The sequence below is a fragment of the Silurus aristotelis genome (genome assembly GCF_946808225.1).
Source record: "Silurus aristotelis genome assembly, chromosome: 22".
Taxonomy (NCBI): domain Eukaryota; kingdom Metazoa; phylum Chordata; class Actinopteri; order Siluriformes; family Siluridae; genus Silurus; species Silurus aristotelis.
Genome location: NC_139595.1, coordinates 5,960,383 through 5,986,815, shown reverse-complemented (window position 1 = coordinate 5,986,815; position 26,433 = coordinate 5,960,383). Strand labels below are relative to the sequence as shown.

Genomic DNA, 26,433 nt, shown 5'->3' with positions numbered 1-26,433 from the left:
TTCAATGAATTCGCGAGCTTGCACCAAATGCAGTGCTCTGCCAGCGTCCTGGGTCATAAACTTTCAACTTCTCGTCTCATGAAGCTGTGCAGGACAGCGAGTCGGGAATTAGAGTTGAATACTAAAGGCACCAAAACGGCGCCACCTGCTTGAGTCAGTGAGCGTTACATGCAGTATTCAGGGATGCAAGAGATCCTTAGCATAACTTGTGAATTGTAGTATGCACTTAAGGTATAAATGGGCCATGAGGGTACCAATCTAGAGAGAAGGCAAGTTTTAGATTAAAACCCTTTGTTCATCAAGTGTAGAATTTCCTGATTTTAAAAAAAGCCAGTCATGTAAAAAATAAAATAAAATACATTAATTAAAAAAAATAATAATAATCAATAGATGCCAATCAAGGCATCTACTGTACTGTAAAAAAAATGTATAATAATAATTCAGCAGTTAGCTTATGTATGTCTTTGGGCAAACCTTTAATATAGTTATATACAAAGCAAGTGACTTAACAAGCAATGTTAAAAATTAGGTTTTCTCAATTATACCTGTGCAGATAAGGTATGACGATAACCCACCTAATCCAAACAGTGGGCTTGTCTTCTTGATTCCCAACTTGCCACCTTGGTTCCTATCTGTAATAATTTGCAAGATGCAAAAAAAATAATAATAATAACTTAGAATGAAGTAACTGGTTGTTCGCATCTCTGAAGATGTGCTCCATGGATCAGTCTTGTTTTTCCAGCACATCCCACAGATGCTTGATCGAATTGAGACCTGGGGACTTTTTAGAGGCCAATTCAACACCTTGAAGCCGTGTCATGCTCCTCAAATCATTTCAAAACAGTGCACCGTGTGAAGGGGCATTATCCTGCAGAGTCAGGGCATTGCCATTAGGGAATGTTGTTGCCATGAACAGGTGTACTGTGTTCCCTTAATTGGGATGCTTTATGCTCTTATACCCATTGTATTTTTGGTGGTGGAACAGCGGTCACCATGGACCCCCTGTCTAGACTAGATTGGACCAGATGGGCTAGCCTTTGCTCTCCATGTATATCTTGACCCTTACACCCATCCATTAGTTTTCCTTCATTGGATCTCTTTTGGTAGAGAATATCCTACCTATAATAACAGGAACGTCCTACAAGATCTCTACGAGAAGCTCTGATCCAGTCGTCTAGCCATAACATTTTGTCTCTTGTCAAAGTCACTCAGATTTATTTTGCTTGCTCCTTTGTCTCGCTTCCAACACGCTACTTTTGAGAACTGACTGTTCACTTGCTGTCTAATGTGTCCAACTTCTTGATAGCTGCTATTTAACAAGACAAGACACAAGACAAAAAAAAGCTTACTTACTAGACCACACTCAAAAGATGAACAATTTTACTTACAATTCTGAACGTATGGTTAGTCTCATCCTTAAATGCTCCATAGTTCACAAAGTATGTAGGTTTTAATCTTCAGAATCATAAAGGTCTTGGACAAACTTTTTATGTACATTGAATCAGTGAGGTTTTTTCAACACGGTCTTTCGTTAAATACTAAAGAACATTCATGCTGTTGCACTATTAAAGATTATCAGTGTCGTTTAAGTAGTTGTTTGTAAACAGGTTAAAGGGAAGTCAATGGTTGACCAACAGCCATGTATTTTTTTTTTTTTTTCTCCTCTGAAAGTGTGTAGCAGGTTAAAATATGTGAACACAAGTAGTTGGTATCCAGCTGTATGCTCACTATTCACTCTAACTGATAATTTTATCAGAAATACAAGACAGCTGCCATGCTTATGTTTATTCATGAAACGCATCTGATCAGTCTGCCTTGAGTGATTGCTCTGATTAAAGTCATCAACTGGGAAGAAATAATCTTTAATTTAAATATATAGGCAAAAGAATTGGGACACCTGACTTCTAGTCATATGTGCTTCTTCCCCAAAAGGAGTTATGATAAGGTCAAGGTCTCAATCTCAAGGTTAGGTGTCCACAAACTTTGTCCATATAGTGCATTTGTATTAATTCATATTCAAAAGACCATGTTAATGAAAATGAAATAAATGTAAAACATAGGTTTGATCACTTGGTTAAACATCTTTTCAACATCAAATCCATCATAACTTGGTCAGATAACCACAGATGTGGGCTCAGAATCATCTTAGATTCTTTAGGATAAACATGTTGAACAAGGTAAGGAATGGCATTAGGATACAAATGCACATACTGATATAAAAACTAATTGTGGTTATGCTAAAAGACACACCAATATTAATACAATAATTAACAAACCTGCAGTGCCCGTGTGCCAGGGGACTTATTTTCGGTTCACAAACTGCTGTTTTTCCGTTAGTGTCCTGTCCTACGCCTCAATTAACGTTAATAATTATTGACTGTTTAGGGGTGGACACAACAGTAGGTTAAATTTTTTTTATTATTATTTTTTATAGCTACAGATCCAACAACCAATGTAATGTAAAACATTTTAACATACTTCCTGTCAGAAGTGTAAAATAATTTCAACGCATAAAGCAGTGGTGCATTTGACGATACCGGTTGCAAATGCAGTTCATTAGGTAATAATTAGATGTTTGATACCACTGCACCTGCTACAAATTTATATCTGACAATCAATCTGCTACAATAAATTCAGTTTTTTGAATTTTTTTATTTACAAATAATAAACAATGCCTCATTGGTGCCTCAATCTATTTGTCATACAGTTTCATCATTACATTCTTATGTTGTACTACTTTTCCTATATTAATTTGATCTTGATATGTACTGTCTTTCCCATCCAGACCCTGTGGATCTTCAGCCTCAAGCATTACTGAACTCCCAGCTCATGAGGTAGTCCTGATATCTCTGTTTCTCGCCTTTTCCCTCTAGCTACCTGTCCGATCTAGACCGCATCGCTGAACCGTCCTATCTGCCCACCCAGCAGGACGTGCTGAGGGTCCGAATCCCAACCACGGGCATAATCGAGTACCCTTTCGACTTGCAGAGCATCATTTTCAGGTAGACGACACGCTCTTTAAATATTTATTTTTATTCTATATCGCTCTTGGCTTAGTGGGTGTCTGTGTGATTTAGTGACCTAAAAAGATCAAACTCAAACCCCAACATCAATCACCAGCCCTCCCCACTGCACATCTATTGATTTTCCTTTTACATCGAGCTGCGAGAACCTGCAAACCTTTTTCTCTTGTCTGGCAAGAGAAATATGGCTCCCTGGGATTCACTTTGTTTTTTTTGTTTTTTTGAAGGCTAGAACAGATGGATGTGATATTTCTGTTTGGAGGTCAGCATAAAACGAAAGTGAAGAGTTGATCCACTGAAAATGTAAAACAGGAATTCTGCAGACTTGTATAGTGCTTCCAATCAGAGCAATCAAATCTTTTCGCTTGAAAAGTTTGGATTGTCTTGTAGGTCATCCGTTCATAAAACCACCATCTCTTCCTCCTTCTCGCTCCTCCTCTTCATGCCCGGTATGAAGTTTAGCAGCTCGTCCTACATTAGTGTGTGTGCGTGTGTGTATGTGTATGCGCCTGTGTGTGTGTGTTTGGAAGTAGGTCAGCAAGCCCCTGGCTGAAGGAAATGAGGACAGCTGATGTGAAGGAGCTTTATTTTAGGCAGGCGCTCCTAGAGGGCCTCATTTATCAAAGGGCCCCTCTGTGGGCTTCTGGCTCAAAGCTGGAGCGGCGGAGCTGTGCAAGAGGCTCTTTTCGCCTGGGAACCTGAGATGAAATCCTCAGCGCACTCAGCCATCTCACCTGTTTATCTCTCTATCTGTTTACATAGTTTAGGTGAGCGCTTTTGAAACTCCTCGGTGAACGTGAGAAGCGTCACTAAATAAACAGTGATTAAACCTGTCATGTAGGTTAAAGGACACTCGAGTATACACACAAAATGCAGTATATTTCAGGTTTAAGCATATTAATCTTTACCTTTTTCTTATTTATCTCTTCTGAGTTAAAAAAAAAAAAAAAAAAAAAAACAACCCTGCAGTCTCCGCTCTAATTCATCCCAAAGTTGTTCTATCCGGTTGAGGTCAGTAATCTGCAGGCCATTCAAGTTCTTCCACACCAAACTCGCTCATCCATGTCTTTTATGAACCTCTTCTTCTGTGCACTGGTGCGCAGTCATGTTGTCCATCGGATTGCCACTCTGGAGAACACGTCTCCACTGCTCTAGATTCCAGTGGCGGCGTGCTTTACACCACTGCATCCGATGCTTTGCATTGCACTTGGTGATGTAAGGCTTTGATGCAGCTGCTCGACCATGGAAACCAATTCCATGAAGCTCTCTACACACTGTTTTTGAGCTTATCTAAAGGCCACATAAAGTTCGGAGGTCTGTAGCTATTGACTCTGCAGAAAGTCGGTGATCTCTGTGCACCACGCATCTCAGCATCTGCTGACCCGCTCTGTGATTTTTATGTGGCCTAACACTTCGTGGCTGAGTTGCTGTCATTCCCAATCGCTTCCACTTTGTTATAATAACACTAACATTCGACTGTGGAATATTTAGTAGCAAGGAAACTTCACGATTGGACTTATTGCACAGGTGGCATCCTATCACGGTACCGCTCTTGAATTCACTGAGCTCATGAGAGCAACCCATTCTTGCACAAATTTTTTTTAGAAGCGGTCTGCATGCCTACGTTCTTGATTTTATACACCTGTAACCATGGAAGTGATTGGAACACCTGAATCCAATGATTTGTATAAGTGAATACTTTTGGCAATAGTGTGTGTGTGTGTGTGTGTGTGTGTGTGTGTGTGTGTGTGTGTGTGTGTGTGTGTGTGTGTGTGTGTGTATTTTATTTATATATATATATATATATATATATATATATATATATATATATATATATATATATATATATATATATATATATACATATATTTATTCCACACTGTGGGACGAATAAAGGTTTATCATATATATATATATATATATATATATATATATATATATATATATATATATATATATATATAAAAAATATACACACACACACACACACACACACATATAGCCTGATTTAGTAACAAAGACTCTTTTAAAAAAAAATGTAAATAAAAAAAATTATTTAATCGAATAAGGAAAGTCATCTGCCTGCAAAAACACAGACGTCTATCTGGAAGCGGCTAAAAAGATCCGGTTTGGTCAAATAACACTGTAATTTGGTCTGTAATTTTCTCCAGGAAGTAGGGAAGAAAAAAAAAATGAAATGGCTGATTCAGAAGCAAAAATAAAATCACGAAACAATCCCCTACGAATTTTGGAATTAGTTCAGATGCATGTGTAATCTTGATCCAATCCAAAAGGGGTGGTGACAGGAAGCCATGTCAAGAGGAAGTTCGAACCATCAGATTCTCTCTTTTCCCAAGAAGTGTTTTCATTTTTGCATTTCCTCTACCCAACCATCCAAGTGTTTGTGTTTTCCAATTTGAGTCAGAATGCATCCTCTCGTCTGTTGTACCATTAAATGTTATTATTGCTACATAATATATACACATTATATACACATTGTTTACAGGACTGACAAGTCCTTTGTTGTTTTCCTGTTGAATATTTCAAGTATTATACGAGTATTGCTCGTATTATTTCCTTTCTTTCCTCTGCTAGAGTTCTGCCTCACATCCCTGTTTGTGTTCTGAACATAATGGCATGAGTATGAAAATGAGTACAGAAAATCATGTTCATGTAGCATTAGAGGATGATTTGAATCAAACAAATGTATCATGTTAATAATTTGTTGTTTCGAAATTGTATTTTGAAATGTGCATGACGTGTTTCCCTGACAGTAAAATAATACTTCTGACTCGTTCTCTCCCTGTCGATCCTGCACTTAGAATGGTGGATGTGGGCGGGCAGAGGTCCGAGCGCAGGAAGTGGATCCACTGCTTCGAGAACGTCACGTCCATCATGTTCCTGGTGGCACTGAGCGAGTACGACCAAGTGCTGGTCGAGTCTGACAATGAGGTGAGACGTACAGATTATGACTGTACTACAAATAATTTCGATTACTCCTGTCCAGTTCGTGAAGTTGTGAAGACTTTATGTCGATTTAGCACTAAATGTATTTGATTAAACACTTGAACTGTGTGGTAGGAACTATAGAGCAGCCGTGGAGCGGACACACTCGTCCAAAGATTTTTGTCATTAGTTTCAATAGTTACTTTTAACAACTGGTTGAACATCGCATCCAAGACTTATTTTATTAACTCTGAGAATTCTCCATTGATTTTATAAATTAACTTTATATAAGAAATAAGACAAAATAAAAAAAAGCAGCTTTACACTTCTTTTAAATCTTTAAATCGGTTTGCTCAGGAGGTCTTGATTTGCTTTAATAAGGTTAATAAAAAATTAATAAAAAAAGAGAGGCTCAAATACTTATCAACAAGTTACTGTTACTAGTGGAAATCAAAAACACTTTATTTCCACTGGTAACTGTAGCGTGTTGATGATTTTTCCTACACGATACAGGTTTTAATCCTGTGCCAATATCCGAGTGCGCTGCAGTTTTCCAAAGTCTGTTTATATGCTGGAATCCGCAGAAAGATTGCATGTGTGTGGAGAGCCATTTAGATTGCAGCCTTCAAGGTTTTAAAGCTCTGAAAAGAGTGAGATTAGTATCACACTCTGAGTTGTAAAACTTACACTTCTGCACCTGGTTTCTTCTCCATCTTTGCCACTTTTGGTTTACTTACTGAAGCTTAAATCACCAACATCCCTGATGTCACAATTGTAAAAATACATCCCCATTGCATTGTATTCATAGTGCTATGATTCACTGACGTACATAACGGTGAGTAATTGGATATATACGGAGCTGTTTGTTTGTACAGGAAGTGCGTTCGCTGCCCTGTTGTTGTGAATGTTACAAAGCGTTCCAGCTTTAACTTTTAAATCCACTGAAGAATTATTTGTCAGGTTTTAGTCACTGATAATTGCTTATAAAGCTCTTGGTACTAACAAGTCTATCGTTGCTTACTTTTCAGAATCGTATGGAGGAGAGTAAAGCGCTGTTCAGGACGATAATCACATATCCATGGTTCCAAAACTCCTCAGTCATTCTCTTTCTCAACAAGAAGGACCTCTTGGAGGAGAAGATTTCCTACTCCCACCTGGTCGACTACTTCCCAGAGTTTGACGGTACAACTCTCTCTCTCTCTCTCTCTCTCTCTCTCTCTCTTTCGTTCTCTCTCTTTCACTCACTCACCCACTCTAGATGGATAGATAGATAGATAGATAGATAGATAGATAGATAGATAGATAGATAGATAGATAGATAGATAGATAGATAGATAGATAGATAGATAGATAGATAGAAAGATAGAAAGAAAGAAAGAAAGAAAGAAAGAATAAAATCTGACTAGTGATGCACTTCTTTGTCAATTTAATACGACTGTATGTTAACTTACAGTTCTTAACTTTTCAGTACACGGTAATAGCAGCAGTCACCAGCCAGTTTCACGCAAGAAAATTTTTCCACGGAAAATACGAAATCAGTGCGAGTTTGATTTTATTATTGAATAAAAAAAGCAAAAGAAAGTAAGAAGTGAGAGAAATTGACAGGCAGAATTGGTCATTTTTAAACATTAAAAACACCGTGCAGATGGTGAGTCAATAAAATGGAAATACAATAAATATTAAAAGGTTTTTGTTCTCTCTAGCATCCTATTGTTTAGAGGACCCCTGTTGAATAGGTTTGGGGTCAGAGCTTGATATCAGGGTACCCAAGTTCTTTCCTATTCAAATACACCTTATATAATTGCATGCCCTTAACTTTTTGTTAACAGTTAGAGAAAATACCATATATGGCTGGAAAAGTCTTAATATTTTTGACCATATAGTCTGTGTGTGTATAGAATAATTAATTTGCCTTTGATCACAATTAAATATGCAGCACACACCAATACACATCCGGGGACAACAATTGTAACAGTTTATACATAAAAGTTTGTTTGTGGAGTTTTTAATTTTTTTTGGATGGTCACATCATGCGATTAAAACATGAGTAGCACTTTCTTTAAGAATCGCGCTCCGTGGTCTTCCTCTTTCAGGGCCCCAGCGCGACGCGCAAGCAGCGAGGGAGTTCATCCTCAAGATGTTTGTGGACCTGAACCCAGACAGCGACAAGATCATCTATTCGCACTTCACCTGCGCCACGGACACAGAGAACATCCGCTTCGTCTTCGCCGCCGTGAAGGACACCATCCTGCAGCTCAACCTCAAAGAGTACAACCTGGTGTAAGCCGGCATCGCCGGGGACAACTCGCACAGTTCAGCACAGAACAGACACGCACACACTCTTACACACCCCCACTTATACACACACAACACAGACTCCGTTGCCTACGGTTTCACTTTGTTTTCCAGCCTCTTTTTTTTTTTTTTGTCCAGCTGTGTCAAGGTGTTGCAGATGTTTCCGGCTTTTACCTTCCGTCTTTTTTGCCAAAGCTCGTCCACTTTCTCGTCGGCAGCTCTTGTCCAAGGCCTCGCTCCCTACATCCCTACATCCCTACATCCCTCCCTCCCTCCTTTACTTTGAATTTGACCCTTGGGATATGTTCCCCCTGTTTGATGACGGGGAGCCGACAGACACGTTTTCATTCGTCTCGTTTTCATTCTCGTTTTTAAAAAAAGATTACAGGTTTGAAACGACAGAACTGAGCAGACGATATGTTTATCGATAAAGATGCTAGCGGAAACTGGAATCGACATCCCTCACCTTTCCCTCTGCTCCTCCAGTCACTTCTTCTTTCTGCCTGCCTGCCTGGATGGCTAGATGGAAGGATGGATAGATTGAATTTTTTCTGTTTGTTTTTTTTTGTTTGTTTGTTTTTTTTAAACCTGCCAATGGAGGGAAGGGGGGGGAAAAAAAGCTTTCGAAAAAAAAAGTCTCCTCTTATTTACATGCAGACACAAGGACAAGCGCTGTGGTGCTAGAAGTTCTGAACGGCTATATTACACGTTTTCAGAGGAGTCGGGGTGTCCGGGTTTATCCAGCAGGTTCCACATGGCAGCGCAAGACGAGACTTCAGCTCGCATTGATGAATGTAAACTTTGTGAGCATTGTAATCGGGGGAGGGGATATCAGATGTAACACCAGAAGGAGGTCGAGGTTATGCAGACCAATCAGTGTATGTTGCTCCAATGATCTTTTAAAAAGAAAACTAAAGTTTTAATAATAGGTAATTATAGTTACAGCTGTTATCATGATGTATAACAGCGTCTCAATCAAAATGGGTTAGAAATTTGAAAAGATTTCTCAGTGTGTAGTACAGATATCGACTCTGTAGGTATCGTTTTGACAATTTTCACACAGGTTAAGATGATAGGGTTTTTTGTGTTTTGATTTTTATGAATTCTTTTCACATAGATACTGCCAGTTTGTTTGTTTGTTTGTTTGTTTTTCTTCCCCTCCCCTACCCTCACACTCTCCTTTATTTTTTCAGTTGATGGTACCAAACTCTGCATATGTCATTAGTATTGTAACAATTTTTTTTATTTTTAATTTTTTTGCAAATTCTCCAATATCACCCAAGTAGCGACCTGACGCGCACACTTTACATTTTATTTGTATCTTTTTTTTTTTATGCAGAGACATGTTGTGAAAGAGTTTGTGGAGACACATTAAATTAGCTTCGTTCATCGTCGGGAGCTAGCGTTAAGCGAGGGAGGGGGTGGGGGGGTGCAGGAATTTGCAAGTTCATTGATTGTGTATATTTATATTTGTAAATACTTATACACTTTATTGCTTATGTAAAATAAAAAGTCTGTGGTACAGTATATTTGGCAAAACGGAAAAATATTTTACGTCGTAATCGTATATGGTTTCGGTTGGTTTCTTCTGAATTACAATATTATTGATACTGTGATTTAATATTTTTTTTTTCCCCTCCTTCACAATGATTTATTCAGAAGACATCTGTACATGAAAGCGGTTATGAGCAATAGTGTGATAATCATCCACGAATACGGCCCCCTCTTATGGTGTTGATGTTCTTACTCTCAGTATATAAAGATATGAAATGATTTTCAAGAAGGGGATGAACGACAGATGAACTAAAAGAACGTGTTTATTTATCTAATTTATGGACTAGATTTGAAGTCAGTGGGGTCTTTTTCTGCTGTACAAAACTATAGATATATATTACCTTTTATTGCATTTTATTTACTTTTTGTCCCTGAGGGGAAAAAAAACACATTGGCAACATGATTTTACAGTATCCAGATTTAGTTTCTAAATGTTTGTCAGATTTCCACGTGATATTCAGTTGAACCTCTTAAAATAAATAGGAAACGTTTTTAATCACTGATAGAATTTAAAAGCGTGCAATTAGTTGCTTTTCCTAATCACATGCAGTGTGTTCACCATTGTACCAACAATGAGCTGGTGGAAAAGGTGTTGCCGTTTTCTACAGGTTTTCTTTTTAGTTTATCAAAAAAAAAAACGCATAAAATCCTCACAGCCAGGTGAAGAGGCGACACGAGAAAAGTCTCGTTCGAGTCCAAAGAGCAAAGTGCAGTTTGTTGAAAGACAAAGGAGCCGAGTTTAATAGTGTTAATGGTTGAGCCGCTTCATTCACAAAAGATTAGATTTACTGCTTCTTCTTTGAAAACAACGTGACATGTTTTGAGTATGTAAATAATAAAAGATACGAACAGCAAAACACTATGGTCCTGATTTACTCAAATTTACATGCTCATGGCTATAAATGTTTTGCAGGGGGGGGGAGCATGTAAATGAAAAGTCAATCTAATTAAAGGGGTCCAAAAGAAATAAATGTTTAGTTTAATCAGCAAAGGAGTGAACAAGCACAGAATATTTAATGTTAAAGCTGTTTCTTGAAGTTTTCCGAAATGAACATCGTGCTCGAGTACCTACTAAATTGATGCCTAGACAGCATCCCACCCCATGTTTCATTTGCAGAGGTGCCATGATGCATGAATTAGCTGTAACGTGCTGTAGCTGTGCTTTACTCCTTCATTTCAGTATTACTAAATACATCTAAAATTTATGCTTTTTCAGCCAAAGGCCCGTTTCTGCTTAGAGCAAAGAAGCAACTGGATCACCTCATCTCTTTTATATAGGATCAAAAGCGAGCTCCAATACATGGCACTTGTATTTAACAACTCTTCCCTGTCTGTCTGACTTTATATTCCATAGATTTTTACTCGTGTAGAAAATCCATAAGACTGGTGCATAATTCTGAGGAGGTACACCAGCGATGCTCAGCCTGCTGGATACATGTGGGAAACATTTTGCGTACCGTGACACACCATGAGTAAATCAGAGCCTAAGTGGAGAAGTTAAGAGAAATTTCGAATGCTGATTCGGTTCCTAATAATCTGAAAGTTTTTTACTTGTGATTTGAATATATAAAACCGGATCACTTTTCAGTTTTGCACACCAGTATTTGTTTATTCTCTACAGCCCTGGCTTTCGAAACACCTAAAACACTGAATACAAATTTAGAACATGCACCAGTCATGTACTTTCTGTAAAAAAAAAAAAAGTGTGTTTGATTGTAATGGATGTCCATTGAAGACTTAAGAAATGTACTGGTCTGATTATTTTGTATGCTTTTTTTTTTTTTTTTTTGTGTGTGTGTGTGTAAGTGTTGATGTTTGTTGTTGTTCTTATGCCACCAAGATAGTAAAGCTTCCAAAGACCGTTTATAAAGTAGAACAGATTTAATCATTCGAATAAAAAATACTTGATACACTATAGGCAAAAGTTTGTGGACACCTGACTGTAAGATTGTGCTTTTTGAACGGCCCTTTCTACATTGTCTCTATTTGCTCTCTTATAATAGCCTCCACTCTTCTGAGATGTTTCACTAGATTTTGGAGTGTACTTGTGGAGATTTGTTGTAATTCAGCCACAATGGTGTTAAAGTCTGGTACTGATGTAGGGGTGAGAAGCCCTGGGGTGCAGTCAGCATTTCAATTCATTCCCATGGTAGCAGTTTGAAGGAGAAACTATATATGCTGGAGGTGTCAGGTGTCTCAATACTTTAGTCCATATAGTGTATGTGGGCTATTTTCAGTATCGCAAACAATTCAGAAAACAAGAGGCACCTAAAATACGCAGTGAAGCAGATGATTTGATTGCAATAATTCTGATAATCATGTATTCCTTTACACACACAGCACAGTATTGGAAATTAGTTTCAAGTTTTAGCATGAATCACCGTTTACACAATAAAAAAGGCATTAGCAAAGAACCTGGAACAGTGTGCGATTCGAATACGTCGTACTCCATGAAGAGGAATAAGTTGGTAATATTTTGTATTATTGCTACTTTAAAATGCTTGTTTGAAAGTCACATACGTTTTCACCACTTTTTATGTTTTTGGACAAATCGAAGTCAGTAAGAACGATCTGTCAGTAAGAACGATGCAGAGTGGCATGTGAAATATCTCTTTTCTTTCCCCCTCTTCTTTTTTTCCCCTCATTATACCAGATGTAAATGCTGTATTATATCATGTGCCAACCCCCTCCATGGAGAATGACTTTGTATAAAGTGCCAACTGCCAACCAAATCCCTCAAGGAACGAAGGATGAGACATGGGCCCTATTTTTAAAGTCCAATATAAACACTAAATATGAGAAGAAAAGAAAAAAAAAACATTGAATATTCTGTATTTTAGATTTAAAAGAAACTGCCGGGTTTTTTTTTTTTTTTTTTTGTTTTTTTTGTTTTTTTTTGTTTTTTATTGATAAATTGTCATTTTTAAACTGCATGTGCTCAGTGTTGATCAGAGTTTATGGGCTAAGAAAATATATTAATATTAAACCCCTCAAGACGAGGGATCATATTGGTTATTAATTTACAACATTCTCGCCATATTTTTGTTTGTTTTTTATTTGTATTGATTGCATTTCAACCACTGTTGCCTGAACCTCATTCAAACATGGAAAAGATTTTCATAACCGCCTTCTAAAAAAAAATCTATTAAAAAAAAAATCTATAAAAAAGTATCTGTTTTAAAATTTAAATAAATTTGTTCCTATACTTGCTGCCTGTCTTGACTGTTTTATTTGACTTTGTTGCACAACATTGCACGTTGACATGTTTCTGTTAATTGGTCATTTGTTTAAACCTTGATCACTGATCAGTAAGGATTTAGTTGAATTGTGTTCAAGTCTGCAGTTTGGCATCTACCAGAAGTGCAAAAATTAGCAAACGTGCAGATAAATGTGTGGCATATTTACAGCATGTGATTTTATATATATATATTTTTATGTCAGCATATGTACAGTGAATAAATATAAAGGCTATAACAGAGCAGAGATGTGTGGACATCGTAAAAAAGTACAGATAGATGTTCATCCATAGCGAAGCGTGGTGGTGGTGGCATTGAGTTGAAGGAAATGCTTTTCCTCAGCAGGAACTGGGAGATTGCTCATGGTTGAAGGCAAGTTTGAAGGATCCAAACACGGGGCAATCCTAGAAGTTCTGTTTTGGGTCTGCTATAGAATTTACACAAGGATGAAGGGTCAATCTGAATACACTGTCAAAGCTACACTGGACTCTTGAGTGGATCAAAAGTGAGAATTTGACTGAAACTTGATCCTATTGGTAATCTGTTTTATTTGCTCTTTAACATACTCCATCCAGTCAGTTGGTGCTTGAGCAAATTTGCACAGAAGATTATTGGGATCCAGATGTACCTGTACAAAGCTGATAAAAGACTTAACCCAAGAAGACATGTTTGATCTGTAATGGCAGCCAAACAGTTCCACCAAGTATTGACACATTGCATGTCAATAAAATAGTACCTTTTGCATCTATTTTAATTAAATGTGCTGTGTTTAAAATACCATTGAATTCAATTTCCAGATAACATTATAAAAAACATTTTTGTGTGCTACTGCCAACAATGTGTAGCACACACTGTAACAAAGTCTTAATTCCTGAAGTTGTCTCTTCAATGTTTAAAATAGGTTTCATCAAACACAACACATTATTCAATCTCCTGTATATGGAAGAAACATGCTTCCTACATTATAATACATTTTATAATTAAAAAATTTTTTTTAAAGAGTCTTTGTGACTGAATCAGGCTGTGTGTGTGTGTGTGAGTGTGTGAGTGAGTGAGTGAGTGAGTGAGAGTTCAGTTCAGTTCAGTTCAGTTCTGTGTATTGAGAAGCCTGATAGCTTGAGGGAAGAAACTGTTACGCAGTCTGGATGTGAGGCCTGAATGCTTCGGAACCGCTTCCCTGATGGCAGGAGAGTGAAGAGTGTGTGTGACGGGTGTGTGTGGTCGTCCACAATGCTGTTTGCTTTGCAGATGCAGTGTGTGGTGTAAATGTCTATGATAGAGGGGAGAGAGACTCAGAAGATCTTCTCAGCTGTCCTCACTATCCTCTTTGGGTCTTGGGTCCGAGACGGTGCAGTTCCCAAACCAGGCAGTGATGCAGCTGCTCAGGATGCTCTCGATGGTCCCTCTGTAGAACATGGTCAGGATCAAATGTGATCCTGTTAGAATGTTTGTTACAATAAGTAATAGCTATAGCATTTGGTTTTGCCAGTAATGACGGCATTTGACGTTTGTTTTTTTTACAGACAAACCAACATAAAGACCAGAGAGTTGTGTATGGAAGAGAAGCAAACTATTTTGAAGCAGAGAAAATAAAAGCTAAAATTGATCAGAACCAATACAACACCTCAAATATATATTATAAAATATGTAAAAAAAAAATTGCTTAGCTTTAAGATATTGGATGCATGCTTCTACATAATCGATTAAATATCAGATATTATATGAAGGTATATTCCTACTACTGAACAAATGTACTTTAATACATTATGCAACTTTTGGTCCGATTTATAGAATATAGAATTTGCTGGGTCAAAATCACATTTGGTTCTTTAGGGATGAACCCTGTATGGGTTGTTTTAACCCATTGTGGCTGGGTTTTATTATTATTATTATTATTATTATTATTATTATTATTATTAACTATATTTGTTGGTTTAAAATTTGTTTCTGGATCTCAGACGTCCAAATTTTCACACTTAGAGATACACTATATAAACAAAATGTTGTTAACACCTTAATTCCATAATACATTTATTCCCTATTTGCTGTTATAACAGCCTCCACTCTTCTGTGAAGATTTTCCACTAGATTTTGGTGTCTGCTTTGCGGAGATTTGTAAGTCCAAAAAAATCCCCCAAAAAATGACTCAAAATGTCTATTTGCTTTCAGGTCCACATCCCGCAGGTTGAGTCTCCCATTATCATCCCAGTTTAGGTCACTTTGACCCAAATACCTGACCCGAAATGCTAAACCCAGCAAGCGAGTCATAGAAATAACCCAGTGCAGACTTCATGTAATATTAAAGAAACAGTCTGTGATATTTACCGCCTTCTACTGGCCATGAGGTGAATTGCAATTGCGATTAAAACATTAACAAGCCTTCCAGTCCCAACATCCTGCTCTGTAGAAGCGATTGATGCTTCATGATTTAAACAGCAGCAGAGCAGAGATTTGTTCTGAATGGAGACTATGTAGAGATCAAACACAATAAAGAATTTGACAAACTAATAAGATCCACTGCATTGCAGTATTGCAGGTTACAAATGATCTGATCCATCATTGAAATGGTATGATCATTAAAAATCCTGAAACAAGTTCTACAAATTGTACTGACCTTCACAAGTGTACCATTCTACTTTGAACAAATCACTAGCAAAACAGTTGTCCAGTACATTACTATCTACTAGTGCATCTTGTTTTAAACACTATATGAATAAAGGTATTGGGACATCTGACTTTTCCAGCCACATGTGATTCTTTCTTAAACTGTTATCACAGCGTTGGAGGTGCACAATTGTATTAAATGTCTTCAGATGCATCATTAAACTAGGAGACCCAAGCCTGACTTTACTAACACCCTTGTGGCTGAATGAGCACAAATCTCCAAAGAAAATATCTTCTCAGAAAAGTGGAACAAATGTGGAATAAATGTAGACTGTGATAGTGAAGAAATATGAAAGTAAAGCAAGACTAAAGCAAGACCATTCACAGTCAAGTGCCAAGAAGTAATTTCTTGTAATAATTAAATTTTGAACACCCTGATTTTCAAATTGGAAACACCAGTTATAATTAACATTAACATCAAAATCTTACCACTTTATCGAACCAAAGATCTCTTGCCAAAATGTAACAGTTATTAAAATGGGTGCAGATTTACAGCAGGCAGAAATGAATCAGTTTAACCACAAGGGGGCAGCATAAGATTATAAAATAATATAACCAAGTTTTCACGAGGCATTTAACACAAAATAATCCAAAGAAGGTTTTACACTTTTTTTCAAAATCATTATTATTATTATTATTAATATTAATATTATTATAAACATTTTTATTACTATTATACTTATTATAACTAAGAAATCATTAGGATAAAACTCCACTGCTTATTCACCGGTTTGGTTATTTTTTTATAATATTATAAAAAATATCTTTTTTCTAATACCAAATATATTTTTTTAAATAAAGAATAATCAGTCGTGTGTAATGATAAACGATTAATATTACCCAGGGAACATTTCTCCATGACCTCCTTTTGCATACTGATTGAAGCGATTTGAATATGCTAATTAAGCCGCTGCGTCACTCCGCTAACAAGGGTGTTGCGTGAGGGGGTGGGGATTTGATAAAGTGGGCGGAGTCAAGGCGTCCGCACTTCCGCACTTTGTAATCGAATCCGTTTGACATGTAAAATGGGCGTTCGGAGCTCCGCGTCCATCCCACAGCTTACACTGATTCGCAGCACAACCGGATAAAGACACACGGATCTAGAAGCGTTCAAAGCAGCGAATCGGCATCTTCGAGCCTCGATTTCTGTGTGAGGGATTTTTGCAGGGTGTTGGTGTCGTGTGTTGTTTGGGGGTTGATCGTTTCCCTGGCAGCTGGATTGTCCTCCAAAAAAAAATAATCACACACACACACACACACACACCGCGATCTGGATTGTTTGCTTTGTCAGAAAGCCTTTGTAATTGTATTTGCTTGCAGTCGTGGCCAGCTCTCTGTATGATCCTGCTGGTTTGGACAAGCAAAGCTAGCTTAGCTGAAGTTCCTGGTCCAGGCTAGCTGTGTAGCCGTGCTGTAGCTAGCTAGTTTGTGCACGCGCTGATCGCATTTTCAGGTCCTCTTTTTTTCTCTCCCCCCCAAAAAAAAACCACGATCAGAGGCAAAGCGTGAACAATCCGGTTTATTTTTCAACCCTAATAATCCAGAACTTAAAAACTACACACCTCAAACAAAGGATTTGGGTTCGGTTTCACTTGGAGAAGAAAGAAACAACAAGAAAAACCTGACATGATGTTTCCACAAGCCAGACACTCGGTAAGTGTGCGGTTATTCTAGCGTTTCAGCATCTCCAAATCTTCACTTAAACTGTCTGAACATCAACACGAGAGCTGGATTTGATTTCTGCATGCATGCATCTGGACGTCTGGATTACTTTGGGTTTGCATTTTGTTCACATTGTGCAAAACTAGAGTATTCATTTATTCATTGAGTGCATTCAGATTTGGCCTTTCTCCTGAAAGATCTGCAGGAAAGGCTTACAGGTTGGGAAATGGTGCACATGTGCAGCTTTGCAAGTAAGCATAAAATTAAACCATTAGTGTTTATTAATTTATTGATTAATTCATTCAAAAAAACATACCACCATGTTGTTGAAGAGAGAGCATTTGCATATATATATATATATATATATATATATATATATATATATATATATATATATATATATATATATATATACATACACACCAATTAATGGTTTTACTAATGAGCTGAAGCATGAAAAGAAATAATGGTGGAAAAAGAGCAATAACCAAAGTAACACTTGTGCATTTAAGAACCGGAAGTGAGTGAGTTTTGTCTACAGGTTACTGTGTGGAATGTGTTAGTTAGCTCTTATCATGTGAACTATTATGGGTGATTTTTTAAAACAATGGCAACCATGATTGCACATAATCATCATTCATCAAATTATTGGGAGTGTCTCTATAATAAAGTTAAAGTACTCGTGTTATGGCCAGTCATTTTTTTTTTCTATGCAGACATAAACATGGCCTAGCAATGAGACCACTTAATTTTAGTCTGGGACAAATGCAGTTAAAAGGTAGAAAAGGTGTGCTCCTTTTTTTTGTGTTTTTTTTTTTTTCTTGTTTTTTTCCCCTCAGCATTTCATGCTTTTTTCCATCACTGATGCTCCACCACACGCAGCACCGTGTTCTTTAATGAGTCCCCTGATGTTGCTTTGGTCGACGTTGAGCTCTCTTGGGGTCTCCTGCTTGCACTGGCAACACAGACGGAGCTTTGTGTACAAACACAAGGTCATTAAAGAGACTCGTAATTAACGAGGGAGATCGGTCCAAACTGCACCTGCAAGCGCGGTTCGTTTCAGGCCACCCAAGTCCTGCCGCGGAATCCCATTTGCATTTAAAATTTTGCTCCGGCATTCAGGGGAGAGAGGTTTTTTGCTTTTCCACGAGGAGTTTCGAAATGGCCTTTTGAATCCACTTTGTCTTAAGTTTCTGAAAAGAATCTCCCGTTCGGACTTTGAGATAAGTGGTCGTGCTGTATTATGTTGCATTTGGAACAGAAAAGCGCACACCTTTTATCTAAAGCGCTTTTTCAGTCACAATCCGATCTGAACCCTGAGCCTGTGAAAGAGCCTTTGTAATGATACGAGTGCCACCAGATTTACACACATGGACCAGATAACCTGTTATTACTACTAAAAGAGGACTGTTTAAATAAAAAACATTATCCAGACATACACTATATACAGACAAAAGTTTGTAGACATCGCCCCATAAGATTGGTATGTTTTTGTTTTTTGAACATCCCATTCAACATTCAGTTCCCACTTGCTGTTATGGTAACCTCCACTCTTCTGGGAAGATGTTCCACTAGAATTTGAAGTGTTCTTACGGAGATTTGTGCTCATTCGCTACAAAGGGGTCATAAATGCAGGTACCAATAGGTGAGGCGAGGAGGCCTGGGGTGCAGGCAGATTTCCAATTCTTCCCAAAGGTGATGTCAGAGCTATATAGCAACCAATGTAAACAATATCTTCATGGAGCTGGCTTTGAATTTGGGTCTCCTAGTTGAGGGAACCAGGGACAACAATTGTGTGCTTCCAGCTTTGTGGTGCCAGTTTGGAGAAGAACTTCATACGTCCTGGAAAGTCAGGTGTCCCAATACTTTTTGTTCATATAGTGTATGTTTTTCAAGTAATGTTATATCTTAGTTGACTGGAAACTGGTAGCTACTTTAATATAATTGGTATGGAAAAATAATTTGGGTAGTTTAGTACATTAGTACAGATGAAGAGGTGGACAGTCACGTGATCATGTAGCGAAACGCATCTGCAGAAAATGTTGAGTTCGATGAACATTTAAAATTTTCTATGTATTTGGGTTCTCCTTAATTTCTGCTGCTCATTCTACATCACAGGGAGGTGTAACAGAAGTAATAGGGAATTAAAGGAAAGTCCTGCCTGCTCTTCCTCATGTTCCTCATACAGGTTCTTACAGTTTCTTTCTACCATGACTATATAGCCAGTTTCATTGTCTGATGCAGCAGGTTGATTTTGTACCGTGTGCCTACAATTACACCGTGGCGGTACGTCGCTCCATTGTGAAGTATTGTGTTTATAATTAGAAATAGCCTACAAAATTAAATAAAAGCATTTTTTGTGGGAAAATCCTACAAATAAAACAAACACTAGACAAAATAGTTGTTTTTCCTGGATTCTGAGCTCCCAATTCGTCCACCATCATAGTCTGTTCTGTTATTCCCTCTGCAACTGGAAAGAGTGAATTGTTTAAAATAGCATTTAATTTATTACATATCGCAGACTCTCAATGTGATTCGAGTTTTATTTGCGGTAAAATAACGAACAGACCCTCAAACTGAAGGATTCTCAGTTTCCAATGCTTTGATTGAACACAATTCTCTCAGTCTTTGGTCTTACTGCATCATTCCAGGCTGCATGTTGTGGGAAAAAAGCCTTCCAGGTCTCGAAATCTACAGCCAGCGTGAGTGTGTCCCACTTTCAGGACTTTAAATTTTGCCTTGAATCGTGGATTAGAATGGACGGATAGAGGGAATGGGAATGTAGTTGAATCTTGACCTTTCAGGACTCGTGTGGATTTTTAGGACGGAGACAAGAGAACACGGCTTTTGTCTGGCAGGATTCCCCGCTTCAGAGGTTAGCCAAGGGTCTTGCGAAGGCTGATGGGTAAATTGTTAAGCTGTAAGCAGTTTGGTGAAAGGCCTCGACTCGGGAGAATTTGCCGGTCCTGTTTCCTGCTCGGGTTTTTTGCTTCCTGTGTGTGCAGAGAGCACAAAAAAGAGACTGAAATCTGCTAAGCACTTCTGATATATAAGACTAATTCTATAATCTGATTTAGGTTTTTGGACAGCGCTATGGTTGTAGGTCAATATATGATGCAGTAGTTGATAGACGAGCTAGATTCTAGTATAGAAAATCATGTATGGGAATTCTTCTGTTGGCATTTGGTCATCATTTACCCTCCATAATTTGATTACACATTCAATTTCACATTCTTTCTGACAATTTCTTGTTGGCCAGATAATTAACTTCTATAAATGAAATGCGTTCCTGCAATCTGCAATTTCATCATGCGATAGTTATGAGGCTGACCTGATATCTTTTACAGAAACCATCCCCTGAAATTATGTTTATATTAAACTTGGCAGTTCTCCTGGTGTTTATAGCCTCTTGTGATGAAGAAGGAGACTCGTGCCGTGCTGATGAACCTGCTGTGAGCAAGAGGTCGCATCTTCATTTTTCTCTTTTTATAGCTGCCCTTGACTCAGATGAATGTTCTGAAGTTTACGTGCATCATTTAGAGGGAAGACTGATGGCTACAGACACTAGAGAGGAAGAAGATTAATATTTGCAGGGCTGGTTAGCGTCGTCCTTATAGGTTGTTTGCCTTTTTTATTTTTATATATATATATATATATTGCTACTATAATATTCCCATGTAGAACATTGTGGAATTGGAAGTAGAGAAGTAGAGTGCAGACTTGCATGCCAAAAAACCTATTAATTTATTAGGTGCATTAAAAAAAGTATTTTCTTAATTTTTTAAAGTTTTTGAAAAACAGGAGACCAAGTGGAAAGGCGGTAAGACCAGGAACATTTAAGGGGGGGTTAAACTGTTCTATCATGGTGTGGATGGAACGAGAAATGGTGTAGGGGAAATTCTGAAGAAAGAGTACAGTAAGATTGTAGTGGAGGTGAAGAGTGTTTCTGATAGGGTGATAATGGGATGGAGGAAAAGGAAACATTTTGGAGTAAGTTCGATAAAGTGGTGGATGGTGTACCTAGGAATGACAGATTGGTGATTGGGGCAGACTTTAATGGGCATGTAGGTGAAGGAAACAGAGGTAATGAGGAGGTGATGGGTAGGTATGGCTTTAAGGAGAGGAATGTATAAGGGCAGATGGTGGTATATTTTGCTAAAAGAAGAAGAAGAAGGAGGAGGAGCATAGGGTGACTATATTTTATGCAGGAGATGCAACCTGAATAAGATTAGAGACTGTAAGGTGTTGGCAGGGGACAGTGTAGCTAGACAGCATCGGATAGTGGTCTGTAGGATGGTTTTGGAGTTGAAGATAAAGAGGAGGAGAGGGAGACTGTAGTATGAGATTCAGAGGTCAGACAAGGGGCTTGGTGGTGGTGAAGAGGTGCTGGATGATTGGGCAACTACTACAGAAGTGAGGGTGGCAATTAAGAGAATGAAGAGTGGAAAGTCACTTGGACCAGATGATATACCAGTAGAAGCATTGCGATGTTTAGGAAAGACTGCAGTGAAGCTTTTAAACATGATTGTTTAACAAAATTCTGGAAGGTGAGAGGATGCCTGAGGAATACAGAGGAATATCCTGGTAAGGGAGATGTGCAGATCTGCAGTACCTACGGGGGAATTCATTTTATCAGTCACACTATTTTATGGAAAAGAGTAGTAGAAGCCAGGCTAAGTGAAGAAGTGACTATCTGTGAGCAACAGTATGCGATATTTGCTTCGAGGATGTCGATGGAGAAGTATAGAGAAGGTCAGATGGAGTTGCATTGTGTGTTTGTGGATTTAGAGAAAGCGTACGACAGGGTGCCGAGAGAGAAGTTGTGGTATTGTATGGTGAAGTCAGGTGTGTCAGAGAAGTATGTGAGTGTGGTGCAGGAAATGTGTGAGGACAGTGTGACAGCAGTGAAGTGTTTAATAGGAACGACAGACTGGTTTTAGGTGGAGGTTGGACTGCATCAAGGATCGGCTCTGAGCCCTTTCCTGTTTGCAGTGGCGATGGACAGGTTGACAGATGAGGTCAGACAGGATTCTCTGTGGACTATGATGTTTGTGGCTGATATTGTGATTTGTGGTAAGAGTATGGCGTGATGAGAAGAGCCTGGAGATGTGGAAGTACGCGCTGGAGAGAAGGGGAATGAAAGTCAGTAGGAGTAAGACAGAGTACATGTGTGTGAATGCGAGGGAGGGCAGTGGAGTGGTGCGGTTGCAGAGAGAAGAGGTGGAGGAGTTCAGGTACCTGGGGTCAACAGTGTAAAGTAATGGAGAGTGTGTTAGAGAAGTGAAGAAAAGCGTGCAGGCAGGGTGGAGTGGGTGGAGAAAAGTGATAGCAGGAGTAATTTGTGATAGAAGAGTATCTGCGAGAGTGAAAGGGAAAGTTTATAGGACTGTGGTGAGACCTGCGATGTTGTATGGTTTAGAGACCGCGGCATTGAGTAAAAGACAGGAGGTGGAGCTGGAGGAAGATGTTGAGATTTTCATTGGGAGTGACGAGGATGGACAGGATTAGGTGAAAAAATTGGTTTATTTTCTTTACACTCTGTTGTAAATTGTTTCTCTAAAGACAAGCTTGGGAGTCGTACATGATATTTTTTTGTGGGTTTTTTTTTCTGTTCTCGCATTAATGCACGGATGAAATTGACATCATTACAAAATCAGATATCAGGATTAAATGCTGAGATCATGACAGGGTGAAATGTTAATGTTTTACCTTCGATAAAAAAAAGCACTCTTTATTCTGAGTCTGTATTTTTTATATATATATATATATATATATGTGTATATATATATATATACACACACACATTATACATACATATATATATATATATATATATATATATATATATATATATATATATATATATATATATATATATATATATATGTATATATAAGGGGGACATTTTTATATATATATATATATATATATATATATATATATATATATATATATATATATAATTATTTTTTTCCCCCTCATACGTTATGACAAGTACTTGTTTTTAATTGTGTTGATCAGTGAAAAAATTGTACTTCAGCCGCTGCAGCAATCTGTATATGCATAACGTTCCCTTCACGAAATATGCCATACTTTGAACGTCCTATTCCACATTGAATCCTTCTTTGCTGTTCTAGTAACCGCTATACTCTTCTGGGAAGGTGTTCCACTAGATTTTGAAGTGTGCTTGTGGAGATATTTCAGCCGCAGTGGTGTAAAGGAAAGTCAGGTACGGATGTAGAGTGAACAGGTCTCGGGGTGCAGTAAGTGTTCCAATTCATTCCAGAGGTGTTCAGTAGGGTTGAGATCTGAGTTCTATAACAGGCCACTCAGGTTCTTCCCCTCCAACCGATGTAAAGCATGTCTTCATGGAGCTGGGTTTATGCATAGCTGAATATGTGCATTGTCATGCTGGAACAGGTTTGGGTTTCCTAGTTCAAGTGAATGAAAAATGTATTGCTACTGCATTCAAAGGCGTCTTATTCAATTGGGTGGAAAAATCAGGTGTTTCAATACAAGTAGTCCCCGATTTAGGATGGCGATGCGTTACTGGTGACGCCATCGTAACTTGAAAATATCATAAGTGGAGACATGACCTAGCCTACACAGTAGTCTTAAAGAGTAGTGATCAGTATGGAGTAGTTTACCGTAATTCGCAAATTATAGTACAAAATTTAGCATTATATTTAGTGTATATCGAGAAGATGAATTGCATCGTTGTAATGGACATCTTTTTGAGAACCCCAGTATATTTTTCATTTTGGCTACACGAAATCTTTTTTATTTAAATCATTCATTAAGTGTAGCTTAAGTGTGGTACCAGGATGAGAGAAGAAAGATGGAAGGAGTCTTGTGTGGAGAGAAAAGATGTACAATCGCACACCTACTCTCACATCGATCTGCACACACGTACACACACTTGCACCTATCCAGCTGCGTGCAAAAAGCTTCAATGTAGCGTACAGCCTACACACATTCTCCCCCCTCCCCACCCCCCACCTCTCCCTTCCTCCAGCTGTTTATTCTCCATCATACCTCCTCAGTATGTACACTGAGGGGGTTTTGCTTGCTCTTTTGTCTTTCCAAGCACATGACACAGTCTCTCGCACGCACACACGCGCGCACACACACACACACACACACACACACACACACTACACATCCAGAGTAATGAGCCTCGGCTGTGCGTGGGTGGGTGGGTGTGTGTGTGTTGTAGGGAGAGGGCTTAGGGCAGCACCGAAGGACATTATTAAGGCTGGTTGAATTAACACCGCTGCCCTATGACCATACTACAAAACCCCCAGCAGGATGGGAGGTTAATCCCCCGCGGTCCCCATCAGCACTAAACAAACACACGCACACACACACACACACACACACAGTCCTCCCATTCTCCTCTTCCCCCTCCCTTCCTTTCACTCGTACTCCTTATCTATGCACAGAACAAAATGACACACGGCTGGAAGCTGCAGTTCTTCGGCTGTCTACTTATTTCTCCAGTAGAAAGCTGTGCCAAAAAAATAAAAAAAACGGCATCATCCAAAAACAGAGGTCTTCTATTCCTGACTCAACCGAACAAGACTCTTCAGCGTGGCATTTATTTTTAAACGGTTACTTCCTAGAAACAGGCAGGAAATATATTGACTTAATTGCCACTGAAAATGTATGAAATGATCATTTCCGCAGTAGAGCCGCCGGAACGCTTCTAAACCCAGGATCCATTTCCCTCATCACTTCCGCCACTGGCTCGATCTTTAGGGATAAACGTACAGTTATAGGGACTAATTCATGGTGCCGAATCAATTTAATTTTATTTAATTAAAGTTTAATTAAAAGAAAATTAAAGATGTCCTTAAGGTTTTTTTGTTTACTTTTTTATTTATTTATTTTATTTTTTTTTTTATTATAAATTACTTTCCCGTTACCTTGTGGAAGATAAGCACCAAAGCTACAAAAGAGTTGAGATGTGCAGCTCAGTGACAGGAAACGGTAGTGTTTTTTCTTTTTCTTTTTTTTTTCTTTTTTTTTTTGTGATAAAATATAAAAAAATATAATTTTTTATATGAGCTATTACAATGATTCACATTTATTAATTATTTATTATATAAAAAAAATTAACCCTTTAAAACGCTCTTAATCTACATTTCACATCGCTGTACTGCGGATATGATCAAAACAAACAACAAAAACAAGAAGCTTCGACCTGCAGCTTTTTCATCAGTTTATTTGCATTGTGTCTCAATAAAGTCAAGGAGAAACTTCTGGGGGGTTTTTATGGACAGATGAAGAGGCTAAGTTGTTGTGAAAACTGTAGATTGGGAATCGCCCACCACATTATTTAGAGAGGAATGGGGTCACATGACCGAGAATACGCCTTCTTTCTTTTTATTATGATTTTTATTTTATTTGTCCACACTACAAGGTGGAAATTGCTTTTTCAAATGTATTCCCTTTGGAGCGTGTTTCCGAAAATCAGCTTTTACTCAAAAAAAAAAAAAAAAAAAAAAAAACACTACTCTGCATCGATCAGCCGGCTCTTTTGTCGCTCTTCTTTTTTTCCCTTTATCGCTCAATGCAACAGATTACACTCGTGAATAAAACTATGTACAGGTGTGAGATCTTTACTACTCCCTTCCTCCCACACTGCCCTCCATTTATTAACCGGTGCTGGACCACACCCCCATGTCCACAGATGTGTTTTCAAATGTATCTTGCGGGTGGGACTTTTAATCCGGTTTCTTTTCATACTGAAGTCTTCCTTCTGACCAATGGAGAAACACACCTGCAACACACACGGTTGTGCAAAACGTTTCTTTTGTCATTCCACAACAGTGACTCAATGCAGTTTCGCAGTCGTACAAAAATCCGTTTTTTTATATATCAATGTCTCGAAAGTAGAAACAGGAAGTGAAAAGAGGAACAGATTTCACTTTCCAGATTGAAAAACTACTTTCTCACTTCACCAAACACATTAAACTCTGTCAGTAGAGGATAAGTATCTGCTATCTGGGTACTCAAAGCTTTGATGTTAAAATGAATCGAATTGATGGAAA

At 38.2% G+C, this 26,433-nt stretch overlaps 2 protein-coding genes across 3 annotated transcripts in view; both read left to right on the top strand.

Moving 5' to 3' along the window:
• Positions 1-10,675, top strand: part of gna11b (guanine nucleotide binding protein (G protein), alpha 11b (Gq class)) — a 38,300-nt gene extending 27,625 nt beyond the window's left edge. Inside the window, exons 4-7 of the mRNA XM_083524897.1 lie at positions 2,874-3,002; positions 5,846-5,975; positions 6,998-7,151; positions 8,063-10,675. Of these exons, the coding sequence (XP_083381023.1) occupies positions 2,874-3,002; positions 5,846-5,975; positions 6,998-7,151; positions 8,063-8,253 (604 nt within the window). The 3' untranslated portion in view covers positions 8,254-10,675. The remainder of the gene's footprint in view (positions 1-2,873; positions 3,003-5,845; positions 5,976-6,997; positions 7,152-8,062) is intronic.
• Positions 10,676-16,675: 6,000 nt separating this feature from the next.
• The window catches only part of chico, a 29,325-nt gene continuing 19,567 nt past the window's right edge, over positions 16,676-26,433 (top strand). For both annotated transcript variants that reach the window (XM_083524916.1, XM_083524915.1), the window contains exon 1: positions 16,676-17,371. In XM_083524916.1, the coding sequence (XP_083381042.1) occupies positions 17,345-17,371 (27 nt within the window). In that variant the 5' untranslated portion in view covers positions 16,676-17,344. The remainder of the gene's footprint in view (positions 17,372-26,433) is intronic.